Consider the following 26,237-nt stretch of genomic DNA (forward strand, 5'->3'; position numbering starts at 1 on the left):
CTTCAGCTGATCTGAGCCCTCAAGTGATCAGCTTGATGCAACAGAGCTTCTGCACCTCTTCTCAAAAGGCAGCTCATGAAGCCCACCTGGCATTTGAGCTGTCCCCAGATTCTTCTCTTCCAGTTTCTCTAAGTAGGGCCTTTTATGGCTATGTGATGCTGGAGAAGGGAGCATATTTAAGGTTTATCCTGTTCTCTCTGGGGCTTCTGGTGTACTGCCAGTTCCTCAGCAGTCTACATTGCCTTTTGTGATCTGAGCAGTGATTCAGTGCAATACAAGGAACAAGTAATGAGAGCACTTCCAGCTAACACAAACGTTGGAAGGAGAGTGACTGAAGGCAACGAAGAAGTAAAATCCTTTATTCCTGTAGTAGCAGGATTTATTCCCGTTACACTAACTCAGATCCTAGGAACAAATCCTGGAGACTGTTGCTGTTTGTTGATTTAAACATTTAACAAAACTCTCCCTCAAGAGCTGTTTTACTGTGTCCCTTTTCAAGTTTTACATACACAAGGCAGGTAGCAAAGCACTCAGCAAACCTGAAAAATGTTTACATATTCTTTCTGGTTATTATTTCTGGTAGTTCTGGCAGAAAGCATTCCCATCCCTTCCATACAGGCAGTTGCAATTTTCACTGCGTCCGGTTTATTTTCAAAGCAGAGATGGATGCATATTTGAGAGGCAGATCACGAGTGGCCTTGGAGGAGACTACTTTTGAATAGATCAAAAGAAAATCTTCACACTCAGAGCTGTAAATTAAAACTTACTCCAAGAATGAGAGCAACACTTTGGTGCACTTCTGTGCCTACAGAACTCTGGTGTAAATATTTAAACAACAAAACACATGTATGATACCACCAGATATATTCAATGGCACTACTGCTATACAGACCGTGGAATTAATTTGGAAAAGACTATGCTATAAAGATGTTTGAATATTGCTTTTAGTTATTAACTGAGAATTTTTTTTAAATTAGTCTTCTCAACAATGAGCCTAAGAAACATCACTTAATAGAAGTATACCACCTCCTTTATTCAGTGCAAGATTTTTAATTTTAGCCAATTTGACCATGAAGCTATTTGCAAGGTATACAAGTAAAAATTTACCTTAAACTATATTCATAATTGAAACTAACAATTAGGGTGTTGTTAAACTGGGAAGACCTTTCTGGAAAGAAGAGGCTTTTCTACAGCAAAGTGCAAAATGCTCTGTCAGCAGCACAGTAAGGTTGTGTACTCAAAGTGGAAAAACAAAATGCTGAAAAGCAGAACAATACACCTTAGTTTACCTTTATATGGTGGAATATTTTTGTTGTTTCCAACAGGCTCAACAAGATGCCCAATATATTTTAATAGGTATAAGAATAGGTGATCTGTTTTCACGTTTGCATGTTGTTTGGCATTGGTGGATGGTAGTCCACAAAATACCAATTTACCAGAAGTCCCAGGGGTACAAACACTTCTGCCCTTCTCCCCCCTCTTTGTTCTCCAAAACTCAAAACAAACCGAGCCATGAAGTGTACAACAAATGTGGCATTCTGTGACTCAGCCGTCTATATTCATTTAGCCTACAGTTTCACACCTATGAAATCAAACACACACAATATGTGAGAAAGTTTTATCATTTTAGAATCAAAATATCCCTTAAAATATTTACATTTTACAGTAAAAAGGATAGCAAAACACAAAGTAATGTACAAGCTTAGGTATTCAAGTTTTGAAGCATGGAAAATGGTGGGAGAAATGAATTTACTACACAAATAATTTTCAAGAATTTAGGGTAGAAATGCTTTCTTATTAAAACAAGTGCAGTTTAAAGCAGTAACATTCGAGCAGCTCAGCCTTTCAATTTCTGGTCACAAACTGCTTCAGATGCTTAGGAAATAACTGAAATATAACATAATGAAATATACTTTTTTATTGTACTACTGAATAATTTGAAAAAACTCCAAACTCTTCACACCACTGAGCATATTATATTTTGTTATAACGTGTGGATTCTGAGGCTTTGCTGCAGTCTTTAAAAACAGTGCAATTTAAAAACAAGGTTATTGTATGAAAACCACCTTTAAAATTATCAGAGCATCTTAAAACAGAAGGGAGCACAAATTACCAAAGGCAGCAACTATATTGCAGACTTGACTAAAGCCAACTTCCTCAGCTAAGAAAATTCCTAAGCCTTTATTGCATATTAATAAAAGAAATCTTTAAAATTTTGAATATACAGCAATGTAAAATTTTAAAAAATATTAAACTCCTACTTCTAGCGGTAGTTGGTATAATGAAAAGAAGGATGAGTATTGGTACATTGAGTGGTACCAAAACACAGACTTGTTTCTGCAAAACACCAACACGGAATAAAAAAGATGGCACAATCCTAGCAGGCTCTTTTTTTTTTTTTTTTTGTCATACAAAGTTTTACGACATTATTCTAACAGTTTATTTAAATAGGACTTTAAAAGACTGCCTGCATCTTTTTACCTTTTGCTTTTAGTTCTGTCACTGTGGTCCCTATGTCTCTCTCTGTTCTTTTCACTTTCTCGTTCTCTGTGCTTGTCTTTGCTTTTCTCCCTCTCCTTATCTTTTTCATGAGCCTGTTCTTCACTTTTAGGCTTCTCTGCCTTTTTTTCTGGATTTCTAGTCTCTCTGGGGCTTTTTCCATCAGCAGCCCTATCACTGTGTGGAGATCGCCCTCTTTCTTTGTCTCTCTGTCCTTCCTCTCTACTCTTCCGCTCTCTCTCTTTTTCCTGGTTTCTGTCTCTGCGCCTGTTTCTTTCAGAATCTTGCTCCCAGTATTTTTCGTTGCTCCACTCCTTTTCATGTCTGTCTTTTTTTTGGTGATGGGTTTCACTGTAAAGTCTTTGTCGATCATTTTTTCCTCTAGTGAACCCTCGCTCCAAATGCTGTTCTTCTCTGCCCCAAGGATCGCTGTGGCGTCTTTCTGGTCTCCTACTGTCTTTACTCTGAAAAAAGTTTTCTGGTCCCATAAATCTTGATTGTTTGTGAGCCACTGGTAGCCCTTGTGCAATGGGTCCAGCAAAGTGTGGTGGCTGACCTGATAAATGAGCTACTGGTGGCCATGGCATCATTGGATTTTGAGGAAAACCAAAGCCAGGAGGAGGAAGAAGTGGAGGTGGTAAATGAGGAGGAAATCCAAACATAGGGTTGTTTTGTGGGGGGAAGTTGTGAGGTGCAGGAGCCTGAAACTGAAATCCAGGTGGATTAGATTTAGGATGCTGAAAATTCTGCTGTGGAGGTCCAACAGATGAGAAGCTGCCACTTGCAATAGGGCTTGGGACTTTGGAAATAAATTCAGAACGAGAAGAGTTTTCAGTTTCAAAATGAGATGAAGTTACTGCTGGTCCTCTTCTAAATGAGTTCACTGTTTCAATGTTTTGCATCAATGCATCGTCCTGTGAGTGTTTGGTATCTTCCCCTTGAGATGCAACTGTGTTATCTGCCTTAGCTGCAGTTGAACTGAACTGCGTCTCACTGGTTTGTGCATCACTTTGATACACATTTAAGCCCCCTTCTCCAGAAGGCTGTTTATTCTCTGGCTCTCCTTGATCATTTCCTGAAGTATTCTGTCGGTCTTCATTTCTGCTAACATCTCCATCCTTGTTCTCTGAAACATTAGTCTGTTGGCTTCGTCCAGCTGCCTGTCGTGGGTCTCTTTTAAGATTAATAAATGGTGGTGATTTAGAGGTATTAGCAGTGGTACCTTCAGCAGAGCCAACATTAACATTGTTCTCACTGGTTTTTTTTCCTGAATTTGATGAGGAAGAAAAGCTGGAATTTGTACTCCTTCTAACTTCCTGTGCAACACTATCCTTATCTGGTAACTGTCGCTTTGGGTCATTTTCTTTACTTTCTTCAGTTTCTTTATTCTGTGACTGAGCAGACAAATTTGCTAAAAATGCCTCTGTGGAGACATCTGGAGGTTTTCCCTTAAGACTCAGCCCTATCAAAGAACCAGCACTTTTTGCAGAACTTGAGGTCCCTACAGGTGCTGCATCCACAGTTACAGAAGCATTAGTGGATTCTTGAGGATCATCCAAACCAGTCTTTGCTTCGCTAACTTCAGCAGTTACATCAGCAACATCCATGGTTTCTTCTTTCAACGTTGCCTGTTCATTTAATAATGGTATGTCTTCACTAGGACCTGCTTCTGACTTGCTGTGCTCATACACCTGCCCTGTCGTGCCCAACAGGCTTTGAAGAATATCATCCACTGGCAGCGGTTTATTTGCTAGCTCCAGAGTAGAAGGCTGATTTTCCCATCCAACCAGGACTCCAGGAAGAAACCTGAGAGGCTTTGGTGGTTCATGTTTGGTACTTTCCACCAATGGTTCAATAACTGCTGGAGCATCGTCTGTATTAGACTGCTGTGGTTTATTTCTCTGCTTGTGTAGCACAGTTGTGAAGGAATTAAAAAAATTATTTTCTTCTTCTTCTTCTTGTGCCAAATCATGATGTGAGACTTCAGGTTTGCTTGGCTTGCTTTTCTTCTCTGGTGGCAAGCTACTCAAGGTACTTTCAGCAGCTTCATCTGCAAAACTACTGGTAACACTTGAAACAGCAGTAATCTGCCTCTTCATTTTCTGGCGAATTATCAATCCCAATAATAAATTTGGTCGATGTATTTCAATCCCTGTACAAAATTGTAACAGCAATTTATCATCTCTTTATATTTTGGTTAAGGCAATAATTTTAACAAAAATAACCGCCATACACTTAACAATGTACTATAGGAAGTATTAATCTTACGACATTTGAAATTGTTTTGCATGTTATGTTGAACATTAACAATACTTAAAATAATAAAAATATATATTTTAATATAAATTTAATATATTTTAATAAAAATATAACATTAAAATTATAACTTCAAGCACAGCAAATTAAAATTGCTTCAAGTAGACTATACCTTCCAAACAGAGAATATGAGACAGTTACATAGGACATCTAATCTCATCAGAAACAGCACAGAAGTTAAAAATCATGTTTGTCTAACACCGCTACAACATGGTAACAGTGGTAGCAAAATATAATAGGAACAAAAAAGTAAACAGAACACTTGCAAACACAAAGTCTCCTCATACGTTTGTGTTAGACATACTTCTTCAAAGATTTACCAAGAGCACATTTCCAAAATGTTTCCCTCATTCCAGGAAAGGCACTATGTTTCAAGGCATACTACCTATCTCTTCACTATCTATTTTGGTCTGTATAACTGCAAAACAATTTTGAGTGGTACCTCATTCTCTCTTCATTTTGTCCCTGCCTATCTCAAAAAGATAGATCATCCACAGATTTTTATAACCAAGATAAATTGATGCAAAATAACTCAGGTGTAAGCAGAACAACTGAGAGCCATTTCAGGACCTTTTCTTTCTTTTAAAACATTGAAGTTTTAAACTTTCAATGAACTTTTTGTAAGGAACTTTGGAATGCTTGAGAAAAAAATTAGTACATTTCAAATAAAGAAAAATACTATTTTAAATTGAGAGTATCAATTTGAAACTCATGACTTCTACCATAGTCCACTTGAGTGACCTGAATTTACTGAACCTGAAACCTACAAAGCCACCTGTGTTAGAAAAAGGTAGCAGACATAAAACCAAGTTGTACACAGTAATTTTTTCATCTTTAAAGTATCAGAATAATCTAAGCAAGGGGAAATTAATGTCTTTTCAAGGAAACTAATATAATAATACAGTGGAAAACTCATTACATATTTGAACAAAATAGCTAGCATTTTTAAATTTTATTTATCCTTATACTTCTGTTGCCAACTTCTTTAAGTAGCATTACGATAACAAAGTTCCAAATTCCTAGCTGTACTTACCAGGCCCATCAAAAGGCACAAGATGATGAGGGACTTTATCTGAAGAACCTAAAGGGATGAGGTACAAATCTTTCACTTGCTTCATATTATTGGCTGCTACACCGTAACGTTTTCTACTGCTGAAATAGGCGAACAACAATGCATAGGAAATCTGATCCTCTTCAGTTACCGGGGTAAAGCGAACCACACAGATCTCCTGTTCACAAGAAGAGAGAGGAAAAGATGGTCAAGTACATTTTTCTGTGAAATGCTTTTTTTTTTTTTACTGAGTGGTCTTTATTTAAAAGAACTTTAAATACAGAGCATATACTTTTCCTAAGATTCTTTTTCGCTGAGAAGAAAAAGCCATGCCAAAAAGGCAGAGAACAACAGAGGAGACGGAGCAGAAACATGGCCAAAAATAATTCAGAACTAGGTAAAACAAATAGAAAGCATTCAGTATGAAAAATTTAATTGAAGTGCATGACAAAAGAGCCAATATTTTAACAGCCAGCTAAATAACAAATTTTAGGGAAGCTTGCCAGCTTCCAATGAATTTTTCCACTCCCTACCCTTAACATTACTAGAAAGCTGTGTTTTGTAGTCTGTGGTGCCCAAGATATCCATTAATACTAGTGGAAGACCAGTATTCAGATCCCAGAATTGTGCCCAAAGCCCAGCTTAGGAGGTGATGCTGGAGCTGATACTGTTTAATGGCTTTAAAGAAGAGCCTGGAAGATTGGACATAAGACCCTCTGCAAAACAGAGATGGCACCTAAGCAGGGGCAGTGGCTAATATGCTGAATGGCTGGTGGCCATTCAGAGGGACCTCAGCAGGCTGAAAAAACAGGCTGACCTTTGTCAATGTCAGCAAAGGCAAAATGCAAAATCTTGCACTTCTGAGCTGGAGTAACCCCATGCACCAGGACAGCCTGGAAAATAGCTTGGCATAAAATGATGTGGGGGTCCTGGTGGACAAGCTGAACCAGTATGAACCAGTGATGTACCCACACCAAGAAGGCCAAATGCAATCTGGGTATGAGAATCAAAGCAGCCAGCAGACCAAGGGAAATGGCTATTCCTTTCTATCCAGCACTTATGAGACAGCATCTGAAGACCCTCCAGTTTTGGGCTCCCCAGCACAAGAACATCCAGCATACAGTGGGACAAGTCCAGCAGAGAGCCACTGAGATGGTTTTGCACAATGTAACACTACTGAAAATGAAAGGGCAATACTTGAGATGTGAAGTGGTATGCAAACATTCATGATGAGTTACTGTGTCAAAGGAAGACAGGTATTCTTAAACAGCAAATGACAGTTCAAGTCCAGGTAGGAAGAAAATAAATCCCAGCAGTTGCCACACATCCCATTCAACATAACCTTGAGATATTTCTAAAGTTCATGTATTTTGCAACTGTTTCAGAGAGAAAAAAACCAAGCATCTTTAAGATGACTAAGATGCATATTAAACAGCAAGTCTTTACTACGTAGAATTCTTACCTTGGTCCCTGAAGCTTTGATTTTTTCCACATAATCCCAGACAGTGTGAGGAGATATCCTGCCACCTACTTGAATACTATCAGGTAAATCCTATGACAAAGCAGAAATGTGAATCCCACATAGATATTAAGTCCTTCATCCAGTATCTGTTTTATAAATTCAAAACATACCTAGTTCTTTTATTTCTTAAAATTAAAAATATCAGTAGAAGTTACAAGAAACATATTTAAACTTTGGACATTTAAGATTTTCAGTGCAAAGTCAATGATATTTACTAAATTACTTACTATTCAATACTGTTCATCTATACCTCTCCAAAACTATTCTATCTGGTAACATTAACTGCAAACTTAACTGTACTGTGCTCCGGGAACACTCAACCTATACGTAAGAGCAAACCACAATGAGAGCTCCACGCCTATATATATAATAAACTTTCAAAATCTTCATCATTGAGGAAAACAACCTACATGTGCATGCATGTACAGATGTAAATTCTTCTTGGATACTATTGAGCTCACTGTTCACAAGCAGAATAAACAGACTTTCAGAAAAATAATTTTTTGAAATAAAGTAGAAGACTTTTGAAAAGCTTATCATACTCATACAACAATCCTTTAGTGTTAAGGATTACTGCATGGCCTGCACTTCCCTGAAGATTTACAGCAAAGTAAAGAGAATCTTATTGATAGAAGACCTAAGTCCTTTTAATTAGAAAGCTGTTGCATCCTGTGTAGCTGGCAAGAAGGAAAATTGAGCCTTATGAGCTCTCTGATCTTTATTTTGTGACATGAAGACAACTGTTATAAGCAGTTTCATGCTCTTCCTGTCTCTCACACACAGAAGAGAACATTATGTAAAATTCTTTTAGGGACATTTTAGTCACAATGGAAGACTAGGACCAGAATTGCCACCAGATAGGGAAAAAAACCTAAACTCCATTATGCAGGTTTCTGTTATAGAAGGTAAGATGAACCACAGGTTCATGTAACGAATAATACATTACTTACAAATATAGACCTTAACCTGTGTCCTCCCACAAATACTTTATTCAGTACAATGATCATGTGGCACTGTCTTTCATCATAATACTATTATTAGCCTACAAGGTAAACAAGTTGGTAAAATTAATAAATTAATTCTTCATTCTTTGCAATAAATATAAATACCTCTGTTAAATACTCAAAGGACCCAGAAACTGGATAAGCCTTAATAACAAACTTCGCTACTGAAGGCATATTGATAAAGCCCTTCCAGATGAAATTCAGGCGTGCCAGAAACAGACTTTCACATTCCACAGTACCAGGCGTTTCTGACCTAAAAAAGGACAAACAAAAGCCCACCTGGTTTACAAGATGATATATCATGCAAGACAGAGTAAATTATATTTTTTCTTTATCATAAAAATGCAGTATTATCAAGAATATTCTTTTTTAGTTAAGCATACTTGAGGGTGAACAAAAAGAGACAGGCAGACAACCATGTTTCTCATTTTCCAATGGAGTAGCTCTATGGTACAGGAAGGACAGCCAGATAAGCAGCACATTAGCTCATTAGTCTATCTTTTAAAAACAGAAAAGTTGTTTAGTCCAAGAAATATTAAATGGAACTGAAGAGGACACAAACACACACAGGTGCTGCAGAGCCAGCAAGATCTTCCCGTCACAGGGAGATGACAACACACTGCTTGCTGGCCTATCTTGTTTTCCTAACTCCTACATTTTGTGCCAGCACTGTCTGTCCACCACCTGAATGCCTGTGCCACCCCACTCTCTGCTTGTCCCACAAGCTGCCTCCTCATCTTGTCTCACCTGTGCATCACTTCCACACCTTCTGTGAGTGCCTCCTCCCAATTCTATCTGTACAAAACTGGTTTTGCTCCCTTCAAAACAAAAGCCTGTTTTGTTAACAAAGTAGCTGAAAAAATTAATCGGATGACTTAAATACAGCAGAATGTTTCTCAGCCTGTGGGTTTCCTTATGAAAAAGATTACACATTTCAACATTTCCAAATATGTTGCTAACAAGATATTCTAGGCATGCTATTAGCAGTTTTAAACTGCCCAGAAGGGCCAGATGTTGTGCTGTTACAGTAACACAATAACCTATGTTTATTTCTGTCTATACTAGATATTACTTTGAATCTGCTGTAAGCTATTCAAAAACCAAAGCCCACTGTCCTTGGTAAAAGATGACACTGTCCTGATAAAGGCAAAATTTCAGCATGAACTTTGGTCAATTCTAAATAACTGGGAGTTGATGTTTTCCTAGAAAAGCTTCCCTGAATCCAGAAAGAAACAGCCTCATAAACTGCAATTTCATTTTTAGTGAGTAGGACAGTGTGGAAGAAAATGAAGAGAGAGCTGGCAGCAAATACAGCAAAACATCAAACAAGCTGCTGTTACCTGTCATTGCTAGAAAAGTACTACCTTGAGATTTGAAACTAGCCTGATTTATCAGTTTAAATGCTCTGTTAAGAGCACTCTCAAATCCCTGGCCTTATATACACAGAGACACATTCATCTAAATGTAGCACTTACATACATTTCTTAACAGCAAAAGACAGTATGAGTCCTTTTTAAACCCTGCTGCACAAGGGAACATAGTTTACTTTCCCAAAAAAGAAAATGTGGTAATTAGAAGTTTGCAATCACAACAATATATGTAGTATCACGTATATAAATGCACAACATCATTTACTCCAGCGGATAACTCCATTCTTAATACGTGTAAAGCTTCAAGTGCACAAATGGATTAATGAAATGCCATTAAAAATTAGCTTCAGACATAATAGCTGAACAAGACTAATGATGTCTTTCACTTAAAAATTCTGTTTCTACAGTTTATATTACTTTGGGAGAGGTGTGAATGATTTTGATGATTCTTGCTTATCATCTTCCAATAATTCTGAAGCCAAAATACTTGATGTTGAGGAGAGTGCATCCGCAATGCTCTCTGCTTCATTGTCTGACTGCTTCCGTGCAACCCCCACAGACACTTTCACCTTCTTTGCAGAGAGATCATCTGTAGGTGGTGCCATTCGGCCTGCACAAAAGAAAGTGCAATGGCATTCATTTTTTATTAAAGAAACAAAAAGAGGACTTCCTCTGAGCACAAGGAAGACGCATTAAAAATACTACATATTGCCATTGAAGTGGGATAGGATAAGGAACTGACGCATTTTACAGATATTTATACAATGCATAGATTAATACAATAATTATACATATACATACTGTATATGATTATACAGTACTATACATAAATATTGCCACTGCAATGGCATAAGATAAAGAAATGAAGAATCAACAGTAGTATATACACCCACTTTAGGGATTTTACTCTCTGAAGTTCTTTCTTTTTTCTTAAAGACAAGTTTATGCCAAATAGGCTATCATTTTAACAGCCTCTTTTGTCAATTAAAAAGTAAAACCTTCACCAACTTTGTTAGCAAACCAGGTAAAAACCCACATTTTTAAAAATTCTTGAGGTATATTGAGATTTATGACTGAAATTTATAGAAGCATGATACATTTATTTTCATGTGCTTTCCAAAATTACCTATGCAGATTTTGCAGTTGAGATCGAAGAGATGATTTTTATGTTGACTTGTGGTGTCTGGAGATGCGGATTCATTTATTTCTTTATCCTTTTCAGCTTCTTCTGACTTCTCAAACAGCTTCATATTAGGTTCCTAAGAAAAGTCAACCACATTTTGGTTAGCCTTTTTTATCTCTCTCCTAACATTCCTAATACTGCTTAAATGTTTTATGGTGCTTAAAATTTTATGGTGTTTTTCTGCCTTCAGACATAAAGCTCTCCCTTCAGCAGTATAGCCTAAAATTCTATCACAAAATCTACAAATGTATTACAATAACTAATTGGTATTCTCAAATATCTTTAGGCAACATTTAGAATATTTTCTGATTTCTACTTTCTGTTTTCTACTACTGCCAGAATTTATCATACAGTCACAGACACAACATAGAAGGAAAGAAACCAACAAAATCACCAGGCCAAGAAGTCAGTCAAGAAAAGTTAAACTCAAACCAGACCTAATAGATAATCATAGACCTAAGCAACAAAATCATAAACAAAACACTTCACAACCATATCATCTATGAACTAAATACACTGTGGTGCCATGCTTTCTTTTATACCTGAATTTCCATTACTTCCTCTTGCTCTTTCATTGGTGTCTCACTTTCAATTTCTATTTCTCCTTTGTGAGTAATTTTTGTGATAGGTCTTCTTTCAACCTCCCTCTGTTCTTTCTCAATCATTTCAATTGTCTGTGAAAACAAGAAGCTATGTATAATTATTCCCCTACAATAAAATTTGGAAATCCAGAAATATAAGAAATAATAGGATTGCAATTAGGAAACCCTCTAGGGACAAAAGTCTTCTTATTTTGAAAGTGTCAAGTAGTTTCACAACACAAACATACAAGCAGCCTGTCTAACTTCTCCTGCAGTATAGCAGCAAGTACTTACCAGGCATGCATTTAAATAAATTATAAAGCAAACCTTCAACACTAAATTGAAATACTGGTAATTCTGATTTCCCAAGAGCTAAAGAAAAAAATACTTCCATTCTGTTCCCATAATAATAGGGACAATGTAGGATATAATTTATACAGATTTGTATAATTTTTCAAGAGCCTGCTTTTTAGTACACAAATGTTTCACCTCAAAAAAAAATTTAAAGGTATTCTTAAAAGTAATGGAGGTGCTAATGCTGATCAGCACTGCTGCTTTGCTTTCTTGCAATAAAATAAGATATAAACCGTTATTTCTAACATTGCTTCATAAAGCACATTTCCATTTCTTAAACCACGAAGATGTTGTGTTGGCTATCCCAAATAACTTAAGTCTGATTTATTAAGAAAACAAGGATTCTATGATTACTTTATCTGCCTGAAAAATACCAACATACTTTTTAAACATCCTGAGGAAATAAAAAAATATAAATTACTAAGTAACAGTCTCAATGCCTTGCTTAAATAGGAACATGAAAAATACAGTCAAATGATACATTGCTATTTATTTTACATGCTGTATTCCATTTCAAGTTCTAGAAATTTTGTAGCATTTTTCTGAAATAATCAGGACCCTCCAGCAATTTTTTGAGCAGCATACACTTTTGTTTGGAAGATATTTCTCACAGCAGTGCAATATTATTTTGCATGGTCTGTTTTTAGTATTTCACTGATGTTTATAAAAATAAATGTAAAGAAGATCCACTACAAAAGATGGGCTTTGGACAGATACAGAATAAAAAAACTTTTCATTCTTTATAGGACCTTGAATCAGCTTCAAGATAATCAACAACTGTTTCTGCACAGAAAGTAGCAAAAATTTATCGTGATTCATGAACAGGTCTAGCCACAATATGCAATGAAAAGGAAAAAAAAAACAGGAATAATTACTATTGCAATGCACATTGCAGTCTCTAAAACAGCATCCCACTCTATTGAATCAGTTATTACCAAACATTCATCCTGAGTACACAGATGAATTTACACTAGCCAAATATCATGCTTTTAGGTTCTATGATGTGGAATATAAATACCAACGATTCTGTTAACATAAATCCGGATTTTGTAAACTAGAAAAATTTTAATGGACATTTCCAAGCAGCTGCAGTTATCATCAGACTAAATGCCCAATAAATGGGTCAATGTCTAACAAGAAGGAATTTTCTATGAAGATAATACAGGTCCTCTTATTCCTGTTTCTCCTTCTAAACTGTCAGCACAGCTACATAAAGTGACTTTCTGTTTTGGGAAGTCATGCTTAAACTAACCTAGTAAAATTCCTGCACTTTCTTGGGGTTTTTTTGCTGTTTGGTTTTTTTGTTTGTTGTCTCTTTAGGCTGCTTTTCAGACTGGCAAATCAGGTTTTCAGCTCTGGGTTTACTTCTTGGGGGCTGATTGGTAACGCTTCAGCAGTAAGTTAGAAACAACACCAGTTTGCTTTGGTTTGGTTTGTCCAAACAGATCTCTCTCCCTCTTCCAGAAACTGGAGTCTATAAAGCTCCAGCAACAGCTTTAAAATCTTGTGGAAAATAAGGACAAAGAAGCCTTCACTCTTTGAGACAGAAAAAAGAGCAAGCAGCAATAAAGTTGCAAGGCAAAGTAAAATGCATGGTTTCCTCCTTTCAGAAACTGACTACGCTTCTTTCACTTCTGTCTTAACAACATCTTTGGGTTTTGAATACTAAATTAATTATAGAGATCTTCCTGCTTAGTCAGAGCTGCTTTATGCAACATCCATTCTGTTCCTTCTGCATACGCTTAACCTGCAAACAGAAGTTACACATGCTTAGGCTGTCAAATAAACAGTGTAAGTCGACAAATCTCACATGTCTGTTTTCTCTCTGTCTCCAAGCAGCCAGTTCTTTGGAAGCCAGTTCTTCTGGGCTCATTTTTATTAGATGGTCTGGAGTAACCTCTCCTTTCAGTACTTTCTTAAATAATATCTAGAAGAAAGAAGAAAAGTAACAATTGCTATCAAGACAAAAACAGCTTGCAGCAGAAAATAAATCAGACAAGTAAAATACAACATGCTCTGTACAGCTAAATGGAGTGTGTGGGTTTGTAATTATCTGCACCGTTGGAAGTGGTACTAAATTTTAGAACATAAAAAGCTTAATTCCAGAGCTCCATTTATTCTACATTACAATGTATCTACATATATCCTTAATGATCAAATGTATAGCCAAGTGCTGTTTCAAAGGAGAAAGTGAGCTTATGCCCACTGCAGCAGTAAGACATTTTGTTGTTTGTTTTTTTTCAAAGGTGCAAATCCTCTGCATTACATAACAAAGAGAAGTACCAAAGAGGATGTCTGTGCTTCTTGACTGAAGTCCTAGGGTAAAAAAAAGACAACCAACTAATTTAGCAGTAGAGCAAAGAGAAAACAGAAGTTAGCTGTTAGATAGAAATTAAGATAGAAGTTCATATAATTTACAGTTGGCTAATTGCAATGGCAAAATACAATAAACAAAGCGACTTGATCAGAGTAACTGATAAGGACAAAAGAGAAGCTGACAAGGCACGATGTTGAATAATGGGCTCATAGACAACAGAATAGGGAGCGAAGACCAAATTTGAGAGATCTGGGTGCAAAAAAGCACGGTGAGAAGATCCTGTACAGAAAAACAGTTGCAGTAAACATCACACAATTATGAGGGAGGCAGGAACATCTAAACAACAGATCAGTGGTAAAGATAAACACATACTAAGCAAGCTCTATCTACTACAGTTTGAAATCAAACGAAAAAAGGTACACTAGGAACAAGGAGGTGGATAATTAACGATGGGAAAGAACACACAGGACACTGAGTGCTCAAAGAACAAACAACATCAAAAAAATGAGGAAACGTAAAAAAAAACCCCAAAAAGGTTACATTGCAGGGAGATTGATAATCTACATTGAAGATTGTTCCTTTAATCTACAGCAAATCAAGGATTTCTGCAAAGGACAACAGACAAATCACACATACATTATTTTTAGGATCTTTCAGATTGAACATTAAACTTCTGTATTTGTTCTTATACTTTGCGTCAGTGTCTCGGAAAAAAGAAAACAGCTCTCTTTCAATTCTTGTGGCAACTTTTGCTGCTCTCTCCTCAGGAATCTTTAAACTGGAGTCTGTCAATCTATGAGAGAACACAGTTGCAAAAATTACAAAATGCATCCAAATAATTAACAGTTTTTCCTCTGTCATCCAAAGGAAAATATTTATAAACACAAATTAACAATTTAATTTCTCAATATATCTTTACCTTTTCATCAGAATTTCCTTAAGAGACTGCTTAACACTTTGTCTTATCTGATCAGCAGAAGGTTTGGATGCTGGCACAGCTGGCAGGTGTGTTGCACTAATGGATCCCTTCTCATTTTTCTTTTTCTTAATTTCTTGTTTCTCATGCATACCTATGAAAACACACAATTAAAAATTGTAAAACACTGAAGTAACTTTTATAAACGTTTGCCACTGATGGAACTACTTTAAAGAAGTTTTATTTTTAAACTGCCAAGAATTGACCTTCAAAAAGAAAGAGTGGACCACTGTGTTTGCTTGTTTTTTTTTTTCCTTTGGTGTGGATTTTACATTACTTAGATTATCCAGAAAAAAAAACTTCCTTAGCAGAAACAAGGGGGTTGCCCTTTGATTTACAGTATTTTCTTCTACACTAAACCAAGATGACCAGCTCTTACTAGCTTGATCTTGTATGGTTTTTGACTCTGAATTTGAAACAGCATAGACTAATTTTGCAGTGAATAAACTGAGAAATAATATACTATGAAGCAAATATAAGCACAGTAAGCTCTACTTCAAAATACCATTTTACATAAAACTAAGCTTTTCTGCAAATCTGTTAGCCATCAAAATTATTTCAATTATAATAATCTCATCTTCTGATTCAGGTAACACTCAAGGTCATTGTAAGGTTTGTGTCATAAATAATACCAATAATGGATAAGTCTAATCAAACTAAAATCATTAAAGCAAAATTAGTTATTTTCAGGCAGTAAACTGAAGCTCATGTGTCAGCATGTGAACATGTCACTAATTTTGGCCAGTACCCTTCCATTTAAGAAAGCAATGGGAAATAAATAATATTATTTTTTTCCACTTTATGTTCAGAAAAAAAGGAAAAAATTGAAGACTGTTGAAGGTTTAACTGGAGAATTTGATTGTAAAAAATAAGTATTTCTTTATTATTACTTTCACCTATAGAGTGCAACCTAAAATGCATTAACACCAGAAGCAAACTAACTACATTTTCAAGCAGCTGTAAAAAGGCAGATTTTCTTTTGTACTGGGCAGAGCGTGGGTGGATCAACTCTCATTAAACCAACTCTGAGCCCTACCAATTACTGCCCTTCCTCACCAACAAGGTGGAACAGAACTAAGGGCTCTCTGCTGTTCTGCGCTGTGATCTGCAGTATTCATATGCCAGACTTGTTAAGTGTAACAGCTCTAAAAATGCTTTTATTTGCCCAATATCCATTATTGCTCATCTCTCCCCAGAAGGGTGAAGAACTGACTAAATCTTTTCAAAAGATACAGGCTGATGGGGTCAAGGCAAATGGAAAACCTCCACATGCCAGTAACACTTTGGCAAAGTTTCAACCTGAAAACACTGTCCAGCAACAGGCAAGTGATGGGCAAGATCAGCAATAAACAATGTCACTCTAATTCAAGGCAGTTGATAGATTAAGTGAAATGCACTGCTTAATTTTATGCTAATTCTCCTAAATGAGACTGCCAAGTGTCCTCTCTTTTTAAAAATAATTTTGAGACTAATTTCTATTCTTAAATTGTCACTGTCTAAATCTTGGTGTCTTGTCCTACTTCAATAATGTATTTTAGAACAATTCAATTATTTCATGGATGCCAAAGCCTCATTTCACTCCATGCAACTTGCAGTTAGAAAGGATGTCAATTGTTTTGTGACTCAGAGCTTCAAAGCTGAACAACATGGCATTTGAAGTTTAGAAGACACTATTCAGTATAAAACATTTATATTTACAGTTAACCCTCACATTTTCAATTGTTTTTTTCCACTAATAAGAGTTTCTACAATGTATCAGCATTGGCAAAAGACTGGAAGACCTAAATTATACATATTTTTAGACAAAAATTCAAAGCTTGAGTTTCAGAGTAATAGACACAGTTCTCACACAAAATCTCATCTTACTAACTTGGCTGCTGAGATTTCAGTCCCAAATGACAACAACTTCACATTACAACAATCTTAGAAGAAAAATGCTTCCTGGAAGGGAGCTGGGGAGAGGACAGAGGTTGCTGGGAGCAAAAATAGGTCCCTTCAACCTTTCAAATGAAGTTCAGATGAAAATCTGATGCTTCAGCAAGCAATATAATGTTCCTCTTTGAAATGAGTTGGTAAAATTGTCAACTTGTGCAAAAGACATCAGTAAGTCAAAGTATAATTTATACAGAAATTAAACCAATTTTATGTATACTAAGCATTTCATAGTATTTTACAGACGAGGTCTCATGTAACGTAAAATGAAGTTTAATACAGAGATGTCTGTGAATTTTTTCTCCCACTTTTGATTATGTAAACACCCTCTACTATTCAAACAGAAAACACACCTAGGACACATTTACCTACTAAATAAAACTTGAAAAAAAAAAAGAGAAATACAGATCATAAGTATTATGGGAACAAACAACTCTTCAGATCATCATCACTTCCACTATGGAATGTGATTTGAAAAACTGATGGTATAAAGAAAATTATCATCCTTCACTGTACATAGATGTGAATTGCAGCGTGGAGTACATCCCCAAACCTTGATACCTGATTTTGTGGACCTTTCCACAGTACTAAGGGATTCTTTACTTATTTTTTCATTTTTATCTTCAGGGGACCGCCGAGGAATTACAGCAGCTTGTGATCCTTTCCGAGGAGGAACATGCTGCACTTTTTTAGTATCAGAGTCTCTGGACTCTGGTAAGGTCTTCCCATCTCCAGATTCCTGAAATCAACATTTACACATTAGCCTGCTACTGAATGCTACAATCAACCACTATGCAATTACCACATATTTTTCCCATTTTTTCCTTTTTACACTGTACAATGTATACCCTGGATGTATGTGCCACCATATAATTTTCTAAAGAATTACTGAACAATATCCCAAATTACTGCCAAGCATTACTTAACAATCTCTTTTAAATATCAGCTCAAGATGCAGCACAGACAATTTGCATTTAAGCTGTGTGTTGAAAACCACACAGCAAAGTTTGCAGTTATTTTAAAAACTATGGGATACCAACTAACATCAGTTAACCAGTTTTAGCCACAGAGGTCACTGATGTTTAAAAAGCATATGTAAACCAAAATTAAAAAGAACAGCTTACATGCCAGAATTTCAATACTACTACTCAGAAATAAGACAGGATTACCGATGATTATGTTATCATGAATATGACATTATATACTAACAGACTGCAGAACTGTCTCAATACTCTTTGTAAATTATCCTTTGGTTAGTAAAGTCAGATACAAAAAGTATAAAGGCCCCAATCAAAGCACTAGGCATTTTTTTTCTACATACAATCAGAAATAAAAACAATCAAAATTAAAATACTGCTGTCATACTGTTTTACAGATACTTTAAATATCTGCAGCTTATAAGATACAGCTAATTGACAGATGTCCTATAATACGTTTAGAAATCTGAAAAAAAAAAAAAAAGCACTAGGTTCTTCACCATTTCTATGTAGACCTGTATGTATAGGTTTATATACACATTCAGGAGTAGGACTTTGACAATCCTTGTATGTCACTTCCAACTTGGGATATTCTATATGCATATGACATGCATATATCCCTGCTCAATGTAAGACGAGTTCAGCAATACCATCTTGAGAGTCAAGCCAGTCAGAAAACGAAGCAACTTTGCAAACAATTTAAGTTTTAAATTAGAGTCACACAGATGTCTGAAACATGGTCCATTAATTGACAATGGGACAGGCAGAAACCTTCTAACTCCAGTAATTAAGAGAACATTAAATAACTCACCCGTCTGAAGATTTTGACTTTGTGCTTCCCAGTGTCCTCCATTTGCTTCATTTTTTCAGTTGTTGTATTTAGATTACAAGTAGGTGTTTGCTTCAACACCCCTAGTTTTTCACACTCAACTGCTTTTTCTTCTTTATGCTCAAGTTTCACTTGAGTATCTGGTACATTTTGATCAACACACTCCATTTTTTTGTCTTCTTCAGCACAGCATTTCACACACACATACTCTTTATCTTCTTCACCCATCTGCTGTGCTTGGGAAAGGCTCAGTCCAACACAATCACCATGAAACCAATCATCACATCTACCACAACCTACCATAAACCTGAAAACAAAGTAAGATGTAAGTCAGTGAAAACTGTAAAAGCAGAATACGAAAGAAGATACAGCACCTTCAGTAAGATATACCATAATTGTTTTGATTTGTGCATCTCAACAATTCGTTCTTACCAAGTAAGTAATTTTCTTTGGTGCTTTACATCCATCTCCAGCCTTACGACATGGCATGATCTTCCTGAAAGGTATTTTTTGGCCTTTTTGTTATTTACAGTAGTCCAAGAGACTATCAAAACCTCATTGTTTGTGTAATTTGCTCCCAGATCCTACCAAGGTTTTTTTCAGACTATTACTGCTCTTATGAATGTTCAAAACCAAAAAAAAACCCACCAACTCTCCGTAAATGTTTGAAAATTTTCTTGCAAGATATTATCCTTGCTTTCATACAAATGATTGTCATCATTACATCACAAACACAGCAGCAGATGCAATCTTCCACCGCAGTATGTGGTTTTAAAATGTTTTGACAAACATAATGGGCAAAGGCATATCAACCTATTCCAAATTAGTTGGTATTTTACATCTCATTCCTTAGACCATTATTACTAAATTATCTCCAGAAAGCTGCTTTTTTCTCTTTACTGGTGAATATGGGGCCAGGAGTTTGGCTTCCAAAACCACCTGTCCAGTTTGCAGTGACTGTTTTCTTTTAAATAAGGTACACATTTTTGTGCTACTCAGCTATTTATTCAGAGCTAACAGTTACAAGAATGTTTCCAACATCAAAATGACTACCTTTTAAAGGACACCCTTCAACTCACAAGTCACTTAACTGCTTCATTACTTCAAAAGCAGAATCGACTTTAAGTACAGATAGTATTTTCAAAGCATTGTAAAGATCACCTGGTCTAAAATAAAAGCATAATTTCTGATTATTTTATGGAAGCATTTTGAAAACTTCACCAGGTATCATGATAGGTAAAATTTCCAGTGTAAGTATTTGGGAATGATGTGAAATTTTGAAGTTCCACAGGCTAAAAAACTACTTCAGAAGACTTACATGGTAAGAATTATTTTTTAAAAACAATGAACCTGGCATCAAGGAACAACTTTCAAATGATGTAGAAAGATCTCCGGCAATATTCACTTACATTCTCTCTCTCCTTTTATGTGTTTGGGGCGGTAAGGTGGTATTATTGGGGTGTGTGTATGGGTGTGTGTGTTTGTTTGTGGGGCTTATTGTTAAATTTTTATTTCTTCATTTTGTTTTATACTTACATAAATTATATTCAATATATATACTGTTACATATAGTCCGGACAAAGAAAATCCAGAAAGACTGCAAGTGTATTAAGGAAAGTGCAGGTTGTTAACACTGAAAAATTATTTACTAAATTCCTAGCTTCTGAATTTCATAGAAGACAGACCTGACTTAAAACATAAGTCATGAAAACCTGGTTGTTTCAGCAATATATTTAAGAAGTCAAATACACTGACCTGCAAACCCTATTTCTTTAATCTAACACCTCCTATAGATCTCTTCCATAAGATGACTCTAAACAAAATTACTCCTAACTTACATATGTCCTTTCTCAGGCTAGGATCTGCTATCTCCTGACTTACCTACTTTGTAGAACCATATAAATATTACAGGATGTGCTTAGAGCAACTCTCATTCTCCAGCACTGTAAGTGAATGTTCCAGGTGGCTTGATGCAGGTATTGTATTCAAGAACTACTGGTATCTCAAAGAGACGAAAATTCTTTTTAACAGCACACATTTGACACAAGAGAACAGAAGAAAAAAATGTGTCTATGTTCTGTCCAACCCTACTCAAAATATGTCAGAAAAGTTTTCTTCTGCTGAAGAAAATATTATTTTGATGTAAAATGAGTCTGAGAAGTTTAAAGTTCCATCAGATTGAGAAAAATTATGATGTTTGCTAGATTTGAAGAAACTGGTTTTTAAACGAGGGAAGAAAAATATTTTTTTCATTTTGAATTTTCTTTTTCTGAGCTGCAAGTATATTAACAGTATTACTTGTGACTAGCAAACAATATCTGTCCATCTACTTCATAGTTTTAATTAGGAAGCAGAGGTTCCTTCATATTTTGTCAGTATCTCAATCTTGCTGGAACGTGGATCTGACAAAGCGCAAAACCAAGAAAGGCAATGTTAGGGCGCAATTACTTCCGATGGTCTCCACAGAGTAATACCATAGAATATGGTTCTGTTTCTGTACGCAACAGCAAAACAAGAAAGACGCAACAGGACTTCTACACAAAGCTGACTGCTCCTGAGAGCCTAGAGCTGAACATGCAAGGGGCCGGAAACATAAGGTGAGTGCCTATTTCACAACTGCAAGGGTCCACAGGGGGTGCTTTTCATAGGACACATCTTGTACCACTACAATAAAATACTAGTAAAGCTCTGGGAATGCTGCAACTGGTTACAAGAATTCCACATGTACGATTTTCTTGCCAAAGCTGAAGTAAGATCAAAGCATACAGCCAAAGCATCATGCTTGAGGGGTATTTTGGTGTCTTAAGGAATTAATGCCTGTTGTTCAAAAATAAAAGGAAACCAAAAAATACACCATAATGAAACCACACCTGCTATTAATTTAATTTTTATTAAAATATATGTATTTTTTCCTCAGTTTGTAAATTCAGGCATTGATTTGTTAAATGAAGAAGACTGACTGCAGCATTTAGTAACTGCAAATTTCTGATTCATATTTAGAAAATGGATATTTGCCAAAGAGATGAAACTAAAATACACAAGATGCTGCACATCTTCAACTTTAAACTGTCAGCACAGGGAATTTTTCAGCTTAGCTCACAAATATTAAGGGCATAATAGAGATGGTGTATAAGTAAGGCACCAGGATAGGCATCCAGTCTTAGATCTTTATTTTGAGGTCTATCAAATAAATAATAAAAATTTTAGAAGTTAAAAAGCCCTATAATGAATTCAGCTCAGAAAAAATAATTCTTCACTAACACTACACACCGAGAGAGAGAAATGTCATTCCAGCAAACTACTGAAGATAGAAGATTCATTTGGCTTCATTCCAGTCTTCACAACAAGGTTTCAATTACACTGTATTTTAACACACCAGCAAAACTTCAGAATTCAGGATTCAGAAACCAAGACTACAAAGAGAATCAGGAAATGTCCATGATGCCTGTTCTATAAAACAGAATGTATTGTTTACAATTGTTTTGCTTAAACCTAGTTATACAAAATGGTAATTAAAATACTGGTGCTGCCTACCTAAAAAAATTCATTATTTCTACTAGTTGTTTTTTTTTTTTCCCCACACTAGTCAACTGCAAGACTGCAACTTTTGAGGCTTCGGGAGAACACAGTGATTTTGATACCAGTAATGTAAATAATCCTTTTTACCATAAGGCCACTTTTACATCCTTGTCTGTTTCACTCATCTGCACACAAAACAACTATGATTTGTAACAATTATAGGTGGGTAATGGGCAATGTTCAGACTGAAAAGGGTAGTCATGAAAAAATGAAGCCTAGTTTGAAGGATCAAGGCTGTCCTCTTGCACAGTTGTTATTTTGACTGAAGAGGTTCTGATATCTTGGACTAGTAAAACATCAAAGTTTCTGACTGCAGATTGCTTCAAGTTTGAAGTGCAGGACTTTTACCCATGTTGTAAGGCTGGATTGGAAGATGTAAAGCTGAAAGAGAAAGAAAAATGTGTTTTAAAATGTTTAATCATGCCACATTCAATAAAAAGCATGCTTTCATTGAATTTTAATATAAAACCAAGTTTTTTTGGAAGAAAAATATAAAAAGAACTGACAGGCGACAGCAGACAGTACTATAGCTCATTGGGACTTTTGCATAGACTATGTTATTGTTTCATTCCTTTAAAGAATCCCCTTGGTAGTCCACGTATCAGCATGAAAAGAGACACCTTAAAATCAGAAAGTAATAGATGAAACATAAAAAAGAGATAGAATACTTAATGCAAACCTGCCACAGTTTCTCTTATGATTGGAAGTCATTCTTTGGGGTGTTATTTGTAGCAAATTAAATAGTAGTAAATTAGAATTACATAATAGTAAATTAAATTCATTTGTTAGATGAAAAATTCAGGCTTGGACAATTTATTTTCTACATACACTGGCCACATTTTAAACTTAACATACATACTTTCAAGTTATGTAACAGCAGCAAATTTCCTGGGAAATTCTGTACTGTAAAATGGTCAGAAGCTATCTTATTCATTAAAGTTTAGCATTTTAAAGCTATCCTTGACTGAAATAAAAGACAAAAAAATCAGGAGCTGTCAAGAGTAGTTCAGTGTGGGCCAGTAATCAGCATCTTAAGATTAATTAATAATGCAAGTTGCATTACCAAAGAAAATAATTTATTTCAGAAAGAACTGCTTCTCTTTAATCCTTCATGTTTGCGGTACATAGTAATTGGGAAAAATACAACAGGACTCAAAAATCTTAACCCAAAAAACCCCAAACACAAAAAAAAAAAAAAAAAAAAACCCAAACCAAACTATTCAAAACAACAACCTAGCCCCACACTCACCTAGGAGGAGTAAACCCATTGCTCACTTTTTTAAGACTTCAGTGTTTAAAGCAAGTCCCTCATCTGCACTTCCCTTAATGGCACTGCTCACCAATCTTGTACAGATCTGTTGCAAACTCGCATTAACATTACAACATTTCTCAGCTGCACTGATGCTACAGTCCAGCCAATGTTAAAGCAGGGACAGGATATTCATGGCATGGCACCTTTTGCAGAGTGCATGTTCCACAATGGTGAAATCGTATGGCTCAATACAAAGCTCAAATGAAATATGTGTCTGTCCAAAAAAAATCTGCACTACTTTGTCAGAGCATAGAGACACGAGCAGTTCCACTTGTTTGCTTTTTTGACAAAGGTTAACACAAGCAACATGATTTTTCAGGTCCAAATCTTTTAGAAGAAAACCAGCAAACCTACTGCAACCACTATCAACAGATCCCTTTACATGGAATTTGCAGCATATTAAATAGACACTGCAAACTCATTGCCTCAGTACTGAATTTCATTAACGCATATTTTATGCCATATAACTTTCTTATTTTTCTTAAAGGCATAATTTTCTTTGCTTTTCATGTTACAGGAACTCCAAAAAGGAAGCAGCAGGAAGACAAACAACTCTATGCTTTTCGAATTAAAGATGAATTCATGAAACATGCCAAACAGCAAAGCCAAAACCACTGAACTTCCCCAAAACCCTGAAAGAAGTGAGTACATTTCCTAACATTAATTACAAATCTGCACTAATAATTATATATATATTTATATTTTTTTTAATATATAAAAAATTAAGGAAAGCTCCATTACCAGTGGATTCTACACATATTGCACGTTGCAGGATGTGCATCATATGTTCTATAAACTACATTTATAAGCAGTTTGTGTTTATGCTCATCTTTTATAAAACTATTTCAGACAACTTATGGTATCCATTTGCTTGATTCCCTAATGCTACTAGTATTACTAATAATCCTACTAATACCACAGCATAGTAATATAATCCATATAAAATCCACCAATACAATTAGGTAACTGTAAATAAAAATCACAGTGGAGTCCTTCCATTCTTTAATTATACATTACAGTGCTGGTTTGTTTATACTGCCATTCAGTTTTTCTACAGCTGTGGGTGGACAAGCATGATAGCTTTTAATGTTGCAAGGCTTTTCACAGTGGAAGAAAGAAGTAACAGAGGCAGAAAATTTAAAAGCATCATCCATTACTGTAAACAGATGACATCTTGCAAAATCTGCAGTTTAACATACTCATACTATTTAATGGACGTTTACTAGAACTAAGGCTCTATCATTATTCTAATTACTGTTTCTGTGAAGGATGTCCTCACAAGAAATCGTTTGCTGTATACTATCCACTGATGCCAGGAATCAACACCCTAAAAAAAAAAAAAAGTGCTTACGTAATTTAAGGATGGCTGCAAGTCTGAAGCCTTAAGCTCCTTTCTCAAACACTGTCTTCTGTACTGGCTGTGCAAATTGTATGATAACCTGAACCCAATGTAATTTACTGACAATTAGCACTATTTTCAAAATACAAATGCTCTAATAATAATTTTCACTACAGGTAAAAACAGTTTGCAGGCTGCCTACATCAGCCAAGTACTTTTCTGTACTACGGTTATGAAGAAATTTTTTAGGAACGATGCGCAAGCAAGAGATCAAGAATACTGTATATTTGCTAAATCAACTTTGGCGCTTTCCAATTAATTACCTTTTACAACATTAATAACCTTTCCTCTATATTAAAGCATAGTTGAAATGTGGGGGGAAAGGAATAATACCCTGAGTAAAATCTAGTCCTGCATCACCTAAATTTTCTGTGAGGTCTGAGGTCAGTTTATGTCTGACCACTCAAACTGGATTATCAAATCCCAAGCAACAACAAAACAAAACCAGAAAAAAACCCCACAAAACAACAGCAAAAGAGACTCTTTAAACTCCCACAGTCTATTAAAAAAATCTTACTTGGAACTGCTGAAATCAAAAGAGGAAGTCACCAGTAACAAAGTGAAACTACAAACCTGCTTTGTGATAATGCTTTCTAGAACATTTGCTTAGAAACAGAATATCTCAAGTCATCTACTATGAATTATTAATCCAAAATTGACTGAACTCTTTGTTAAAGACAGACTACAGACAAAGGAGACAATCTGGAAAATTTCAGTTATGTTTTGTCTATCTGTACAGGAAAGGAATCAGTTCAGCCTTCCAGCCTGCAGAGAATTTTAACATCTACAGTGAAAACCAGAGCAATTTACAATATGAGACCCACACCAGAAGGATGGTACAAGAACTCTCACATTAGCAGATTTCTCAATGTCTGCACAGCTACCATCTTCATCTAACACTATGCCAGGAAATGAAATATTATTTTAAAAATTCAACTATCTTTAAAGACCCTTAACGTGTTCTGGAGAAGCAAGTATTGTTTGTGACAAAGCTTAGTATTCTCAACATCACTTGGATTCATTAGGAATTTGAGTA

The 26,237-nt window shown here is 35.7% G+C and overlaps 1 protein-coding gene across 4 annotated transcripts in view; it reads right to left on the reverse strand.

Annotated features, from left to right (window-relative positions):
- Positions 1-332: 332 nt before the first annotated feature.
- PHF3 (PHD finger protein 3) overlaps positions 333-26,237 on the reverse strand; it is a 51,023-nt gene continuing 25,118 nt past the window's right edge. For all 4 annotated transcript variants that reach the window (XM_085056569.1, XM_085056568.1, XM_085056571.1 and 1 more), the window contains 12 exons: positions 18,894-19,218; positions 17,667-17,844; positions 15,117-15,267; positions 14,834-14,990; positions 13,691-13,807; positions 11,488-11,619; positions 10,889-11,021; positions 10,180-10,372; positions 8,498-8,645; positions 7,329-7,418; positions 5,849-6,044; positions 333-4,651 (listed from right to left, as the gene is read on the reverse strand). In XM_085056569.1, the coding sequence (XP_084912695.1) occupies positions 2,478-4,651; positions 5,849-6,044; positions 7,329-7,418; positions 8,498-8,645; positions 10,180-10,372; positions 10,889-11,021; positions 11,488-11,619; positions 13,691-13,807; positions 14,834-14,990; positions 15,117-15,267; positions 17,667-17,844; positions 18,894-19,218 (3,994 nt within the window). In that variant the 3' untranslated portion in view covers positions 333-2,477. The remainder of the gene's footprint in view (positions 4,652-5,848; positions 6,045-7,328; positions 7,419-8,497; positions 8,646-10,179; positions 10,373-10,888; positions 11,022-11,487; positions 11,620-13,690; positions 13,808-14,833; positions 14,991-15,116; positions 15,268-17,666; positions 17,845-18,893; positions 19,219-26,237) is intronic.

Source organism: Lichenostomus cassidix, chromosome 3, assembly GCF_008360975.1.
Source record: "Lichenostomus cassidix isolate B80296 chromosome 3, HeHo_3.0, whole genome shotgun sequence".
Classification (NCBI taxonomy): domain Eukaryota; kingdom Metazoa; phylum Chordata; class Aves; order Passeriformes; family Meliphagidae; genus Lichenostomus; species Lichenostomus cassidix.